The sequence below is a fragment of the Erinaceus europaeus genome, chromosome 3 (genome assembly GCF_950295315.1).
Source record: "Erinaceus europaeus chromosome 3, mEriEur2.1, whole genome shotgun sequence".
In the NCBI taxonomy this organism is placed as follows: domain Eukaryota; kingdom Metazoa; phylum Chordata; class Mammalia; order Eulipotyphla; family Erinaceidae; genus Erinaceus; species Erinaceus europaeus.
In genome coordinates, this window is record NC_080164.1 from 130,348,517 (window position 1) to 130,363,750 (window position 15,234).

The 15,234-nt window shown below is 37.0% G+C and overlaps 1 protein-coding gene across 2 annotated transcripts in view; it reads right to left on the minus strand.

Moving 5' to 3' along the window:
* The window catches only part of PRKG2 (protein kinase cGMP-dependent 2), a 118,980-nt gene that overhangs the window by 47,002 nt on the left and 56,744 nt on the right, over positions 1 to 15,234 (minus strand). For both annotated transcript variants that reach the window (XM_060187926.1, XM_007518499.3), the window contains exons 7-10: positions 10,943 to 11,020; positions 9,052 to 9,146; positions 5,671 to 5,739; positions 599 to 697 (exon numbers count right to left, since the gene is read on the minus strand). In XM_060187926.1, the coding sequence (XP_060043909.1) occupies positions 599 to 697; positions 5,671 to 5,739; positions 9,052 to 9,146; positions 10,943 to 11,020 (341 nt within the window). The remainder of the gene's footprint in view (positions 1 to 598; positions 698 to 5,670; positions 5,740 to 9,051; positions 9,147 to 10,942; positions 11,021 to 15,234) is intronic.

The following is a 15,234-nucleotide window of genomic DNA, read 5'->3' on the forward strand; positions in this document are numbered from 1 at the left end:
TGTTTTAGTAAAGGGTTTTCAAGTAATTTAATGTTTACAAAGCATTATTTAATAAATGATTTTTTTCACCAGCATTCTTACATTCAGGGAATTATCTAACTCCTTCTTATACCACATCCACACCTACACATATTACTCACACATGTGAGCAATAGCTTCTATGTTGTATAATTCTTAATAGACCCTAGTTCTTTACCTAAAATGAAAATAAACGCATCATCCTATGCTTTGGAATTCTTGTCCAATTTTCATGGAATGGAGGATAGGAGACATCTTCATTCTGACTCAATATACTTTTAGACTAAGCTACCAGACAATGTTAAAAAAAGAAATCCTTTTTCTCAAACTCCCCACTCAGAAAAATTTTCACAGAGAGTCCCATGCATCACCCATCACAATGAATTAATAGCCTACAGGCTGAAATAGCAGTCAGTCTACTCATACAAGATGCTGTCTTTGAAACAACTCAAATGAACTCCTCAGCTTGTTTGTGGTGGATACACACTAGAAGTAACTGCAGAGCAACCCACACCACTCCAGCCCCAAGGCCATCTGCTTCGGGAGTCAAATCAGCTTAGGAAAAGATTCCTCCACTTACTTTGCATGTCTTTTTTCATCATCACGATTCAGGTTTGCCACATACCCTTCCAGATATTTTTGTAGCTCTTCAAAAGTCCCGACTGTCTGGTTGAATGTTCTACATGAAGAAAGTAAAATATGTGCTAAGGGTTACTACTGCAACTTGACATCATACTTAAGTTCATAAATGACTATTTGTATAGTTAGTCTCACAGCTATGTAAAATTATATTCCAGTAATTTATGCTAAATTTATAACTAGTTATTAGAAGTCATAAAAATTCACCCTTTCAGTCAAGAAATAAACATTTCTATAGCTCTCCACCTTGCTGTTCAGGTTTACATTAGTTGTTTTCTTCCTTCCTTCCTTTCTTTCTTTCTCCCCTTAGAGAAAACTGTAGAAAGGAAATTGTCCTCATGATCTGTTTACTGAAATTAACATAATTCATGAAAGCAGTGGATTTTCTAACCTTGCATGATGAAATTAAACTATATTAAAAATCAAGGAGAACATAGCAGCACAATTTGTAACAGCCAAAACCTGGAAGCAACACAGGTGTCCAACCACACGAGTGGCTAAGTAAGTTGTGGTATATATACATGATGGAATAATACTCAGTTATTAAAAACAGTGGTTTCACCATTTTCAGCCGATCTTGGATGGAACTTGAAGAAATCATGTTAAGTGAAATAAGTCAGAAACAGAAGGATGAATATGGGATGATCTCACTCTCAGGCAGAAGTTGACAAACAAGATCAGAAGAGAAAACACAAGTAGAACCTGAACTGGGGTTGGTGTATTGCACCAAAGTAAAAGACTCTGGGGGGTTGGGGGTGAGGGAAGTACAGGTCCTGCAAAAGGATGACAGAGGACCCAGTAGGGGTTGTATTGTTATGTATAAAATTGAGAAATGTTATGCATGTACAAACTATTATAGTTTACTGTTGACCATTAATCCTCCAATAAAGAAATTAAAATAAAGGATAAAAATATCTTTTTGTCCTCAGATACTCCTCATTTTACATTAATTTGTAATAAAATCCACTTATTTACTTTACTTTAGCTTAGAGAGTCTTGCTCTAAAACAGCCTGTTTCACAAGTTTGTTGTATGTCTCCTCTGATTCCCCTGTCCTTGCCCTGTTGTCTCTGGGAATTATTGCTAATGTTATTTCCTGTGAGAACATAAATAACTCTCTTCACCAGTGATTCCTTGACTATCCTCCCAACAATTCCTCATCAACACACTTGGCAATATCCCTTGATTTGTGATTACTGAGGTATTTTTACCCCAACTACAAAAGGGTGTCTTTTTGGGAACAATGTTTTAATCATCTCTGTAACATCTTCAACACATCACAAAGTAAGATGAATGAAGATTCACCACAAAAACAGCTAAAAGCAATGAGCCCATGACAACAATAACAATAACAACTACAACAAGCACAATCAGGGCAACAAAAATGGGGAAAATGGCCTCTAGGAGCAGCGTGGTGCAGGCATTGAGCTTCGGCGATAGCCCTGGAGGCAAAAAAGAAAAAAAAAAGCCTAAGCCATCTCATTAGTAGACTGTCAACATTGCTTTCTGCCTTATCCCAAAGACCTTGACCCACACTGAATCTAGATCAGCATTATTAAGCATATTTCATTTGCTGGATATTTTCTGTTTTCCACTCCAGGTCTACTCTCTACTGCACTGCTGACCACAGAGTAGTGGAAAGTAAAACAGTATTTCCACACAATTTCAAATATGCAATACTTGAATTTTCAAGTGGGAAACACGTACTTTATTCTCTGCCACTCATATTTTATTTTCCATTCAATTAACTGAAGTACTTTAAATATAGATAGCACTGCTACCTCAAAAACTCTTTGCAGGGGCCTGGTGGTGGCACACCTAATTAAGCACATATGCTACAATATACAAGGACTGGGGTTTAAATCCCCAAACCCCACCTGCAGGGGAAAAGCTTTACAAGTGGTAAAGCAGTGTTACAGGCGTATGTTGCAATTCTTCCAATTGCACTCTTTAAAATAATGAATTATATCATAAACCCTCTTGTGGACCACTACAGGATTTTGCCCTCAATGTAGAATAACAGTAGAAATTGCCCCACTTTCCAAAGGGAGGCTGGATCAACATACTCTGCCACTCGAGGAAGATGCGTCCTGAAATGAGTTTAGCCTAGAATGTTCCTAGTTATGATTATGGAATCTGAGCTCAGATTGACAGGGATGCAGAGGTGACACAGGCTCCTGTACTAAGTATGAACAGACATGGTCCCTAGGTCACATGAATGGAGTTTACAGTCAATGGTATTTATATACTTTTCCCATACTTAGGAGCTACTCTCTGTCTTTATCCAGCTTTCTAGTCCTATCCTTGACTCTAATATCACCTTTCCAGACAATATCCCTAGCCCACCTGCATGTTAGCTGTTGGGCTCAAGCAAAAATTAGTAAAGTCATGGGCCCCTTGGAATATACCTAAAATGGACTTTCTAGCTCTGTCAAACATGAAGACCCCAGATTACATCTGCTATACTCTTACCTGTAGGTTCCTGATTATTAAACAGGTTGTTCTGCTTTATATTTTAATGCTTTTCAAAAAGCCACCAAGTTGCAGATGTTACCATGATGCCAACCTGGCTTCCCTGGGCAGATGACCTCACCAATATGTCCTGGAACTCCACCTCCCCAGAGCTCTACTCCACTAGGGAAAAGTAGAAACAGGCTGGGAGTATGGATTGACCTGTCAACGCCCATGTCAGCAGAGAAGAAATTACAGAAACCAGACCTTCCACCTTCTGTTCCCCTAAAGAACTTTGGTTCATAGTCCCAGAGTGATAAACAATAGGGAACCTTCCAATGGAGGGGATGGGGATATGGAACTCTGGTGGTGGGAATAGTGTGGAATTGTACCCCTCTTATACCACAATCTTGTCAATCATTATTAAATCACTAATAAAAAATTAAAAATGAATTAACTCCCATGTCCATCAGAGAAACAATTACAGATGTCAGGCCTTCTACCTTCTGCACCCCATAGAGGACCTTGGTCCCTATTCCCAAAGGGATAAAGAATAGGGAATCTTCCAATGGAGGGGATGGGATACAGAGCTCTGGTGGTGGGAATTGTATGGAATTTTATGCCTCTTATCCCACAATTTTATTGATCATTATGAAATCACTAATAAAATTAAAAAATAAAAGAATGAATTAGAAAAAAATAGCTGCAGGCTTTCAGTTACTGTACTACATTGCAAGGAAGATACCCCTTTATTCAGTCAATGATCTGGTGAGCATTTGTGAAAGGTGATCTGATGACATAAATAACAACAACAATAATAATTACAACAAGAAAAAACAACAAGGGCAACAAAAGGGAAAATAAATAAATAAATACAAAAAATAGATGATTTAAATTATTAAGTATGTTCTGTGAGGGAAAAAATTCATAAGGTCCTAAAATGAGTGCAGCCTAGAATGTCCCCATCTGTGACCATGGACTGCGAACACAAACTGACAGGGAGGTCCTCATAGATTACACAGGCTCCTCTGCTAAATATGAATTAGATATGGGTCTTGAGTCAGATCAGTGTGGTAAGTAATTAATTGTACTTATTTATTTTCTTCAAGTTTGGGAGCTATTCTCTGCCTTGATTCAGCTTTCTAGTCCTGTTCTCAACTCTGAAACCACCTTCCCAGACATTATTTTCAGTCCACCTGCAAGTTAGCTATCAAGCTCCAGCAAAAATTACTAAAGTCGGGGGCTGGGTAGTAGCACAGTAGTTTAAGAACACATGGTGCAAGCACAAGGACCAAGGACAGGCATAAGGATGTCTGTTTTAGCCCCCAGCTCCCTACCTACAGTAGGGTCACTTCACAAACGGTGAATCAGGTCTGCATGTGTCTTTCTCTCCCTCTGTCTGTCTTCCCTTCCTCTCTCTATTTCTCTCTATCCTATCCAACAATAATGACAGCAATAACAATGAATAAACAAGGGCAACAAAAGGGAAAAAATAGCCTCCCAGAGCAGTGGATTTGTGGTACAGGCACCAAGGCCCAGCAATAACCCTGGAGGCAAAAAAACAAAACAAAACAACAAAGTTATGGGTGCCTTGACACAGACCTAAAATAGACCTCCTGGCTTCTGTCCACCCTAAAATCCCTATTCTCACCTGTTCTAGTCCTACGTTATGTTTCCTGTTCATTAAATATTCTGTTCTGTCTCCAGAACCCTACCCCACTAGAGAAAGATACAAATAGGCTGGGGGTATGGATTGACCTGCCAACACCTATGTCCAGAGAAGCATTTACAAGAGCCAGACCTTCCACCTTCTGCACCCTAAAAAGATTTTGGTCCATACTCCCAGAGGGGTAAATGTTAGGGGAAGATGACCAGAGGGCTCTAAACTCTAATTCCATCAGGACCCAAAGAGAGAAAAGGGGAAAAAAGGGGGTGGGGGAGAACACTCAAAAGTAGTAGGTGTGACTTAGAAAGGAAGAGAAAAGACGGCAGGAGAATAGGAAAAAAGGGGGGGCAATATATATATATATATATATATATATATATATATATATATAGATTATATAACCCATATCTGTGATCTTGAGAGAACTAATGCAGTTTCCAGTGGAGGGACCAGGACACAGAACTCTGGTGGTGGGAAAGTTGTGGTATTGTACCACTGATATAATATAATTTTGTGAATAAATATTAAATCACTAATAAATAAACCCATGTTGTAATAAACCTCCCATTTGATAAACTTCACACAAAAGACTCCATATAACACTAATAACCTCATTGCTCTGGAAGATGAAGAATTCAAATCAGTCTATCACTGATATTTATGTATAAACTCTACACACAAAATATTTAACCTGCTAGTATCTGCCTCTGCCAATGGGCAGATTCAGGTCATAAGGGCCCATTCCTTCCATAAATATTAACAGAATGTTCTCACTGCTGAAGACAGGCCAACATGTCTAAGGGGTGATGAATGAGAAGATAGGCCCTTGGAGTAATGGAAAGCCAAGTCTTCAGGTGCTGCAGGAGCCTGCCTTCCCAACAGCACCAGTGTACTTACTCTCGGTCTATAACCAGGCAGGCAACGTCATTCTCTTCAGCTATAATATTAGCAGATCTGACATCTTCACTGTAGACAAAAATAGGAAAGAAATTTAGTTGTCTAGCTTTACAAATTCAGTAACTACTATGAGGGAATCAGTTACTATGTGTGAAATGCCATCACTGAAATCTTCCTAAGTATAAACTTAAAAAATTGTAATTAATTCTCCACTCCCTTCTCCCTGCAGAAAAAAGTACTTAAATTGTTCCCCAATAAAGGGCAGGTACATAAGGAATTCAGGGTGAAAAGTGCTCTGACTCAGTGACTGCAGCTGAGCATAGAATCTCTCTCTGTGCTTTGTGCCAGCCAAAGTGAAATAGCATTCCTCTGATCAAACAGGATGTGCTCACTAATAAGCAGGCAAAACTAAAATGAACTGATGGGAGACAATTAATGGAAACACATTCGGTGAATTAGCATAAAGCACAAACCAATAAGAAAATTCCCCTCCAAGAAGTATCTTTTTAGAGTCGTATCACCCAATGGGTTAAGTAGATACATAAATACTTTCATTCACAGAGTTTAAGACGTGAATTTTTCATTAAATCCTCTGAAGTCAGAGTCTGGTTTACAATGGACCATGAATCACACTGTAATTGACACATTATCTTTCTCTTTCAAGGACACATAATATAATAGTGCACCTTGAAGGTGAACTTAATAGATCAAATGATAGCAAAATTTGTTAGCTAATGAATACTAATAGGTCAAGCATGAGATAAGTATTTCCTTAGACACCATTTATATTATTTTCCTTCCTTTCCTAGTTAGAAACTAGACACATTACAAAAGGTACATCCTTAGAGGACCCAGCTCTCTGAAGTTCATGTAGGGTAACCTAGAATAACAAGCATATTGAGATTGTTTAGGTAACTTCATGAAAAAATGGCTTCACAAAAAGTATAGTGAATTTGTCTTCCCTTACTGAGAAGACAGGGGGGAATGTTAATAGTTCATCTCCAGTAATTCAAAGAATCCCCCTGTCCACAAAGCAAGCATCCAGAGACCTGTGAAATAACCACAGTCTCTCCCAGGTTTTCAGGATCCTTTCTAAAAGACACAAGTGAGAAGCATTTCAACTTGAGTTTCAAATTGAGAACGAGGTAGTTGTTAATTAAAATTTATGTTTGTAGATTTCTAGAGACATGTATATAACTAGGTAAATAAACACATGCATGAACATACATAACTGATATCATATGTTAGCCAACCATTTGAACTGTAAAAAACAACAAAATTAAAAGGTATAATATCCCTTTCACTTGTTTGTGTCATTATTTTAGCCAGGAATCTTCTCTATAAACATTTCCTATGTATTAGCTGCTCATAAACACACATATGTTTTATTCATAACTATGTTAAGTGTCATGAATTTATTTTTGCAAATAAAACTGTGAAGGAGTTCCTGGGACTATTGAGTGTCAAGTCCAGGAAGCAGACAGAATACAAGGAATACTAAATCACAGTTAGTGGCCCTAAAATTTGATAGTATAAAATTGCACCAAATGTAAAAATATTTCCACTCAATACCCTTCACTCATTTTCACTTTAAGAACTTAAAAGGCTTTGTGGAACAAGGTGTCCATACTAAACATAAATTCCCATGTTTCTCATAAGAGAATACTGTAATTGGCAGCACAGCAAGATATAGTTCAAATACAGCAAAAACAAACAGCAACTTTTCCTTAAAGAGCTACTTTGATTCTACAATGTGTTCATAAGTTTCTCTGCCTTTCAAACATTAGTTGTTTTGCTTATACATATGAAAAAGGTAATATACAGATGCTAAGAAAAAATATTCAAATTTCAAGTGATATAAGTACATTACAATAAAGTTTTAAATTCCTTCATATGAAAAAAAGGACAATTTTCCTAGTATTTAAACAATTCATTACTAACTAGAAAATAGAAAAGAAAAATTCATTCTTTACATTGTATTTTAAAATCCTTTAGGTTTAGATTTCCCAGGGCAGATGATCCCACCAGTGTGTCCTGGAAGCCCCACTTCCCCAAAGTTTTGCACCACTAGGGAAAGAGAGAGATAGGTTGGGAATATAGATTGACCTGTCAGTGCCCATGTTCAGTGGGGAAGCAGTTACAGAAGCCAGACCTTCCACCTTCTGCAGCCCATAATGACCCTGGGTCGATACTCCCAGAGAGATAAAGGATAGGAAAGCTATCATGGGAGGGGGTGGGATACAGAGTTCCGGTGGTGGAAATTGTGTGGAGTTGTACCCCTCTTATCCTATGGTCTTGTTCATGTTTCCATCTTATAAATAATTTTTTTAAAAAATCCTTTAAGTTATTAACTTAAAATTTTTATTTAAAGAGCCTTATCAATCACATTTGCCTTCAGACATATTTTGAACATTTTTCCTCACTCTGTACTTATATAATACTGACATATCAGTCAAAAGAACTGGAGCTTTCTAGGCAAATATGGAGGATAGAAAGGGGGAAATGTTACTCATTAGAAGAATAAATTTGAAATAAAGGCACACTGTAATACAAATTTTGAGCAATTTCTCAGAATTCAAATATTCATTTAGAAACATATAACTGAAAAAATGTGTTTCTCAAAACTATAATTGCTCTTTTGTAAGGTTATTTACATTTAATTTTAAAGAAGTGGTTTTTGTTTCAAAGTTGAGGTTTTCTGAGTTTCAAGAGTCATTTATTGAACCTTTTTGAGTTTCTAAAGATCTACAGTAAATGTACTCATTCCTCAAAAGACCTAAGGTTTAGCTAGGAATTTCAAATGTACTACTTAATGTTACTTCTGAAATTTGTAAAATAAGTTGATTAAAATTCTTGGGAAAATATTAGTTTTGGAATGATGGTCTAAAAGCACACAGAATATGTAGATTCATTGTTTAATAATTTTTAAACCAAAACAGGGCAATGCTTTTAATTTCAGAAATATGAAAATTCATTTTAAAAGGGAAAATTGTAATTATAACTTCTGAAATCAATTTTTAAATATGGATTATTTTAATAGGACATCTGTTGTATTTCTTTTCAAGGTCAAATTTAGGACTTTCCAATTTATTCCCTGTGCAAAATCAGTATATATTATTTTCTGTATCATAACAGCAGTTTTGAAGACAGTTAAAAAATGTTTACTAACTTCCATTAATGTGTAGCTTGATATTTGGTAATTCTGAATAGTACTTGTATATACTAAACAAATCACTTACAGGGTATGCATCAATTTGGCTCAGTAGAAGTGTGGACATTGTGTACAAGAGTTCCTGAATTTGATCCTCAGCAACAAATAAAGACAAGAAAGAAAAAACAAGTAGAGCATCTTAAGCACAGTATATAAATTCAGAGATTCACCTGATAAGAGCTTTCTCTCCAAAGTATTCTCCTTTCTGCAGTGTTTTTATCAGCTGGGGCTGATCATGACCTTCTGTACTCTGTGTGACTTTTACCTAAACGAAATGTAACAGTGAAAAAGTAAAAGAGAATTTTTAAAAGAAGGATAATTTGAATATATAATCATTTGATGAAGCCTTCCATGTATATATAAGCTTTATTGAACAAAGGAAAAATGTCTTTGATTTTGCAATAATTAGGACCAACTATAGTCAATTCACAACAAAAAATTCAAAAATACTGTTACTTAATACCATCAAGTGACTCCAAATTCTAAGATATAAAATTCCATCTAAGTCTCACCTCTGAAAGCTAAAAATCCTGTGTGAATCAAATTCCTAGAAACAGTCAAAATAAATTATGATGATCCTATTATTGCAAAAAGTCAACAGAGTTGAAAAATTAATCATGTATAAAACTAAGTGTTCGGAGTTCTGAATCAGAATCTATACACTAATTCACTTGTTGTATAAAACTGAATAAAAGATATGGGTATGGAAAAAGATTTGAAACTTTCATTTTTATCCCTTTAGAATCCATGGCCCAGCAAGATTAAAAAAAAAAAAAAAGGTGAATCCAACAAAAAATATCAATATCCCTTGAGAAGGATGAATACTAGATTGTCTCACTCATAAGTGGAGTGAAAAATAAGGACAGGAAAAAAATGCAAAATAAAATTTAAACTGGGTTTGGTGTCTTCCACCAAATCAAGGAACTTTGGGGAAAGAGGGGTTTTGGGAGGGGGACTTTGTTGTCCTGGTACATGATGATAGGAAAGGAACTATATTGGGGGTAAGAGTGCCTAGTACAGACCTATCACAGAGAGATGACAAATTGTATCCATTAACCCACAATAAAAAAATGGAAAAAAGAAAAACACTATCTCTTGCTTTCTAAAAGGAATCATTCTAGTTCACATGGTAATAGGGGTTACTTCACACTAATTAGAAATTTTTATTAACATTTATGCAAGACACAATAAATTTTAAAAATTAAATAATGAATGAAATTAACCAAAATTCTTCCAAAGGTTATGGATAAATAATTTTTTTAAGTCCTGAGTATTGAAAGGTTTCTGAGATTTGAACAATGTTGAATTACTTTCTAATTTTTCCTTTAACCACAAATTAGTTTACCAAAAATGTCTAGCTTTCTCACAATAAATTGTACCAGGGAAGAAAAAGCATTTATAAAAATTAACATTTAATAGACTCAGGTACTCAAAATTTTACTCTTTTCTTCAATATTTCACATTCCTTTTATTTTTAACCTCTAAGGAACACTGCTAAGAGTTGACAAAGGATCAACTAAGAACATTATATACCCAATATCTAAGTAAAGAAAAAGTACACATATGAGTATAAAAATGTATATACTAGATTAACAAACTAATACACATATATTATCATCAACATCCAGATCAAGTAAAGCTATTACTTAAACTAATATTCTGATTCATTATATTTTATAGCTTGATGCCTGGCGATTGCTGTGCCTAATTGCCAAATTCATTCTCCTGTTGATGCTGATTGTATCTGTTGAATAGAAAGATATTCCAGCCATGATCTGGGAGCTAAATAATGGCCATGGACATAACCCAGTAATTTTGTATACAATGAAGCCATGTGTAAAAGAAGTCAAGCAACCTGTCTAAAATCACTCAGAGGATCATTTCTTAGTTGGAACCCATCACATCGTCTTTGTTTTCCCAAAGCCTCTTCTGGAAAGAAGCTTCTTTTACCAGTTCAACATGGAGACCTTCTTTTGTTGCAGTATGTTGCGGCCGCATTTGTGGAAAACTGATTTAGGAGACATTTTTATTTACTTGAAATAAGCTTTAATTAATATTTACCTTTCCTTTTGCTAAAATGAAAAAGGTACTTCCTTCCTCGCCTTCTCTAATAATGTAATCTCCTTTATCATAGTATTCCTATTGGAATGAGAGGTTAAAAAAAAGATTAGGCACACAGACAAATATAAATCAATCTGAACTCTTCACATAGAAAAAAGTATTCCATACCCATTTGTATTGTTTTTTTTAAAATTGTTAACAATGATCTTCTTAAATGTTGTAGTCCTAAATTTGGGGAAGGAGGGAGACTATTTAATTAATTTATTATTTGATAGTACACAGAGAAATTGAGAAGAAAGGTGGAGGGAAAGCAGGAGAGAGAGAAAGAAAGACACTTGCAGCTCTACTTCACCAGTTGTGATGCTTCCCCAAGTGCAGGCAGGTACCAGGGGTTCAAACCTGGGTCCTTGCCAGTGGTAATGTCAGCTTTCAATCAGGTGCACCATGGCTTGGCCCAGGGAAAGGAAGAGAATGCTTTGGTTTCTGCATTTATGTCTTTCAAAGAACAAAAATACTTGCAGTACTGAATTTCAGATGTGGAGACTGAAAACATGAAGAGAAATGGGAGCAAAGCAGTGATGACTGATATATAGGATGGCTCTCAACTAAATAACACAAATTTGCAAGAGATCTGAAATTAGTTTTCAAATTTGGGGGGGACATGATTATCTAATAAATTAAAAATATTTTCTTGAATGGATACTAGAGTTATTGGCCCCAATTTCAAGTTCCTTGAAGAGTAGCTACTACGGAAATTCTACACACACACAATGAATCACTCTTTCACATGGATTGTTTCCAGAGTTTTTATCATAGCAGATCCACATTGGAACTTTTATACATGTCGATTATTTTTCAAACATGCTCAGAAGTCTCAAATTGTCACTATTTCACATGTGTGCACGTGTGTGTGTGTGTGTGTGTGTGTGTGTGTGTGTGTGTGTGTGTGTGTGTGTGTGTCTTCCACCAAGGTATTCTTTGGCAGGGAGAACCAGAAGATAACTGACTTGGTAGGGAATGTGCCTTGTCAAGTCCACAACTCAAGCTTGATTCCCAAATTTCCATGGGAGTGTAACTGCAGTAATGGGGGGAGCTCCCGTGCTATATATTGTACCTCTTCCTCTATCTCTCTATCTCCGGAATGAAAATGTTGGCTAGTGAGTTGTGAAATCATTCATGAATGAGTCCCTGTGACCAGACACACACATGCAAAAAAATTCTTGGGGTGGGAGAAGTAATCAAGCCACCTATCAAACTAAAAGAGCAAATTGGTCTTTTAAGAAACAAGGATGGGTTCAGCAGTCTGTCCCACTTATTTTTAATTGATGTTAACTTGGAGTCCAGAACTAAAAGGGATCTCAAACAAAAATAGGTTTTTGTAATTGTTTAAGAAAGACACAATTAACAACACAATAAATAATCCATGCTTTTCTCTTGGGCTTAAGATAAATACCAAACTAAACTACTTTGATATTGTATTTCAGTATACTTTGACTATTTACTCTTAAAACATACTTTATTTACATATCATTTTATATACATAACAAGACATTTCAACATCATGGAAGGAAGAATAGTATCTAGAGGATATTCAAAAATATCTTTCGGGCGGGGGAGACAGCATAATGGTTATGCAAACAGACTCTCATGCCTGAGGCTCCCAAGTCCCAGGTTCAATCCCCTGCACCACCATAAGCCAGAGCTGAGCCGTGCTCTGGTGTTTCTCTCTGTGTGTGTTTCTCTCTCTCTCTCTTCATCTCTCTCAAAAATAAAATAAAAATTAAAAATATATATTAAAAAAATATATATCTTTCAAAAGTACCTTGATTTTAAATGTATTATGTAACTGGCAGTCTTAATAAACTGTCCTCTATTTTTTAAATATTTATTTTATTTGACTAAGAGATCAAACCACTGCTCTAATACATGGGGTATATGGGTCAAACCTGGAACCACAGGCTTGGGAGTCCTTTGCTCAACTTGCTGAGCCATTTCAAACAGAAACACATCTAGACTCAAATCCCATATCTGAATCTACATTTACATCCAATGCTTCAGATAAACACATTAATTTCCTACTTCTAACAGCAAAAATGACACCCTTCATGGCTTGAAATGACAGGACAGTCGTTATCCCTCAGTTTCTAGTCAGAGCTCAGGCACAACACAGCTGCACTAACTGTCTATGCTTCTGGTTCCTCAACACTGAACTCATGGTGTCAGTAGGGTTGTTTCTCTTTCTGGAGGCTCCTGCAGAAAATCTGCTTTCAGGTTCAATCAGAGGGTTGGCCGAAATCAGTTCCTTACAGTTGTAGGATAAGGGTCCACTTCACTGCTGGCTGTCAGCCTAAGTCCTGCACAGACTGCATACACCCCAGAACCACACACAACAGTCATGGCAAGTCCAATTCTTCCACTTGGCATCTCTCAGACTTCCACTGCTGCTGCACAAATTAACACCAGCCAGAGAAAATTCTCTGCTTTTATAGGCTCATTTAATTATATCCATCCTACCTAGAAAATCCTGGATAATCTCCCTATTTATGGTCCTGAACCTTAGTTACATCTACAAAGTTCTTTTTACCATGTAACAAAATCTAGTCACATGTTCCAGGGATTTTGTAAAATTCATTCTACCTACCACAGTGAGACAGTGTACTTTGAAACATTAAGAACATCTAAAACATAGCAAAGACTCCAAGACTGGTATGTTAAAGAAGAGGATGATAATGGATTGCTTACCTGTACTTAAATCAAGAGACTGGCATACTTTAATGATGACTTTTTAGTCACTATCAGGCCACCCCATCAACTGGGGCCCTATTGGGGAGTCCTGAGATTCCCAAACAGACATTAGGTATCTAGACCTCAAATAAATCCCTCTCTCCATTGTTACCGGTCATTTCTATCAGGAACAACACAATAGACCACTTTGTGGGCCACATAGGACCTTACCCTCAACCTGGATCAACAGTGGTAGAGAATGTTCCATCCTCCAAAGGGAGGATGGACAACATACTCTACGCTACACCTGAGGAAGATGGGTTGATATTGGGGTGGCATGGAATGCTCCTACTGATGACCACAGAATGTGAGCTCAGATCTAGGGGGATGCAGAGGTCACACAGGCTCCTAAGCTAATTATGGGTCCCAGATCACATCAAATTGATGGGGTTTACAGTCAACAATATTTATACCCTTTTCCCATATTAGGGAGCTACTCTTTTCCCTGATCCAGCTTTCTGGTCCTTTTTCCAGCCATGGCATCATCTCCCCAGACAATAATTTGGATCCACTGTCATATCAGATTTCAGGCTCAGGGGACAAAAGAAAAAGGGAAAAAAAAATAGTATAGCCACAGGTCCCTTGGAATTAACTAAAATATGCCTACTAGCTATCTACAAAATGGAGGGACCCCCCCCCCCCAACTCTTCATCTGCACTATTCCAGCCTTTAGGTCCATGAGTGGTCAACAATTTGTTTGGCTTTATATGTTAACTCTCTTGTCAACCACCAGGCTCCAGATGCTAGCATGATGCCAACCAGACTTCCCTGGACAGATGATCCCACCAAAATGTCCTGGAGCTCTGCTTCTCTAGAGCCCTTCCCCACTAAGGAAAGAGAGAGACAGGCTGAGTGTATGAATTGACCTGTCAACGCCCATGTTCAGTGGGGAAGCAATTACAGAAGCCAGACCTTCCACCTTCTGCATCCCACAATGACCTTGGGTCCATACTCTCAGAGGATTAAAGAAGAGAAAAGCTATCGGGGGGAGGGGATGGGATACAGAGTTCTGGTGGTGGGGATTGTGCAAAGCTTTACCCCTCCTATCCTATGGTTTAGTCAATGTTTCCTTTTTATAAATAAAAAATTTTTTAAAAATCTTCTGGACCTCAGACTTCTGTAAAGTCATATGGTATCATGTACCACACCTTATGCTGCTTGAGTAAAAGATGACATGAGATAACACCTGGTGGCACATATGGTACAGGAGAGTCCTGTGACTATTGTGAATGACTGTGAAAGATGTGAGCTGGTCATCAAAGCTTTCCTGGCAACATATGTCTTCCCAGGTAAAGTGAACTCTTCAATATTCTCACGGTAAACTGAACCAACATGAGTATATTCTTGCTATAAAAGTCTTGTTAGGACCAGTGTTCATTTACAGGGAGCCAAAGGACTTATGGGACATAAACATAATTAGCATACAGCTGAGATCAAGAGCATACACAAACTCACAAAATATTGTGGATATAGGAAGTTACTCAAACAAGTGTCTGGTGGAAACTGCT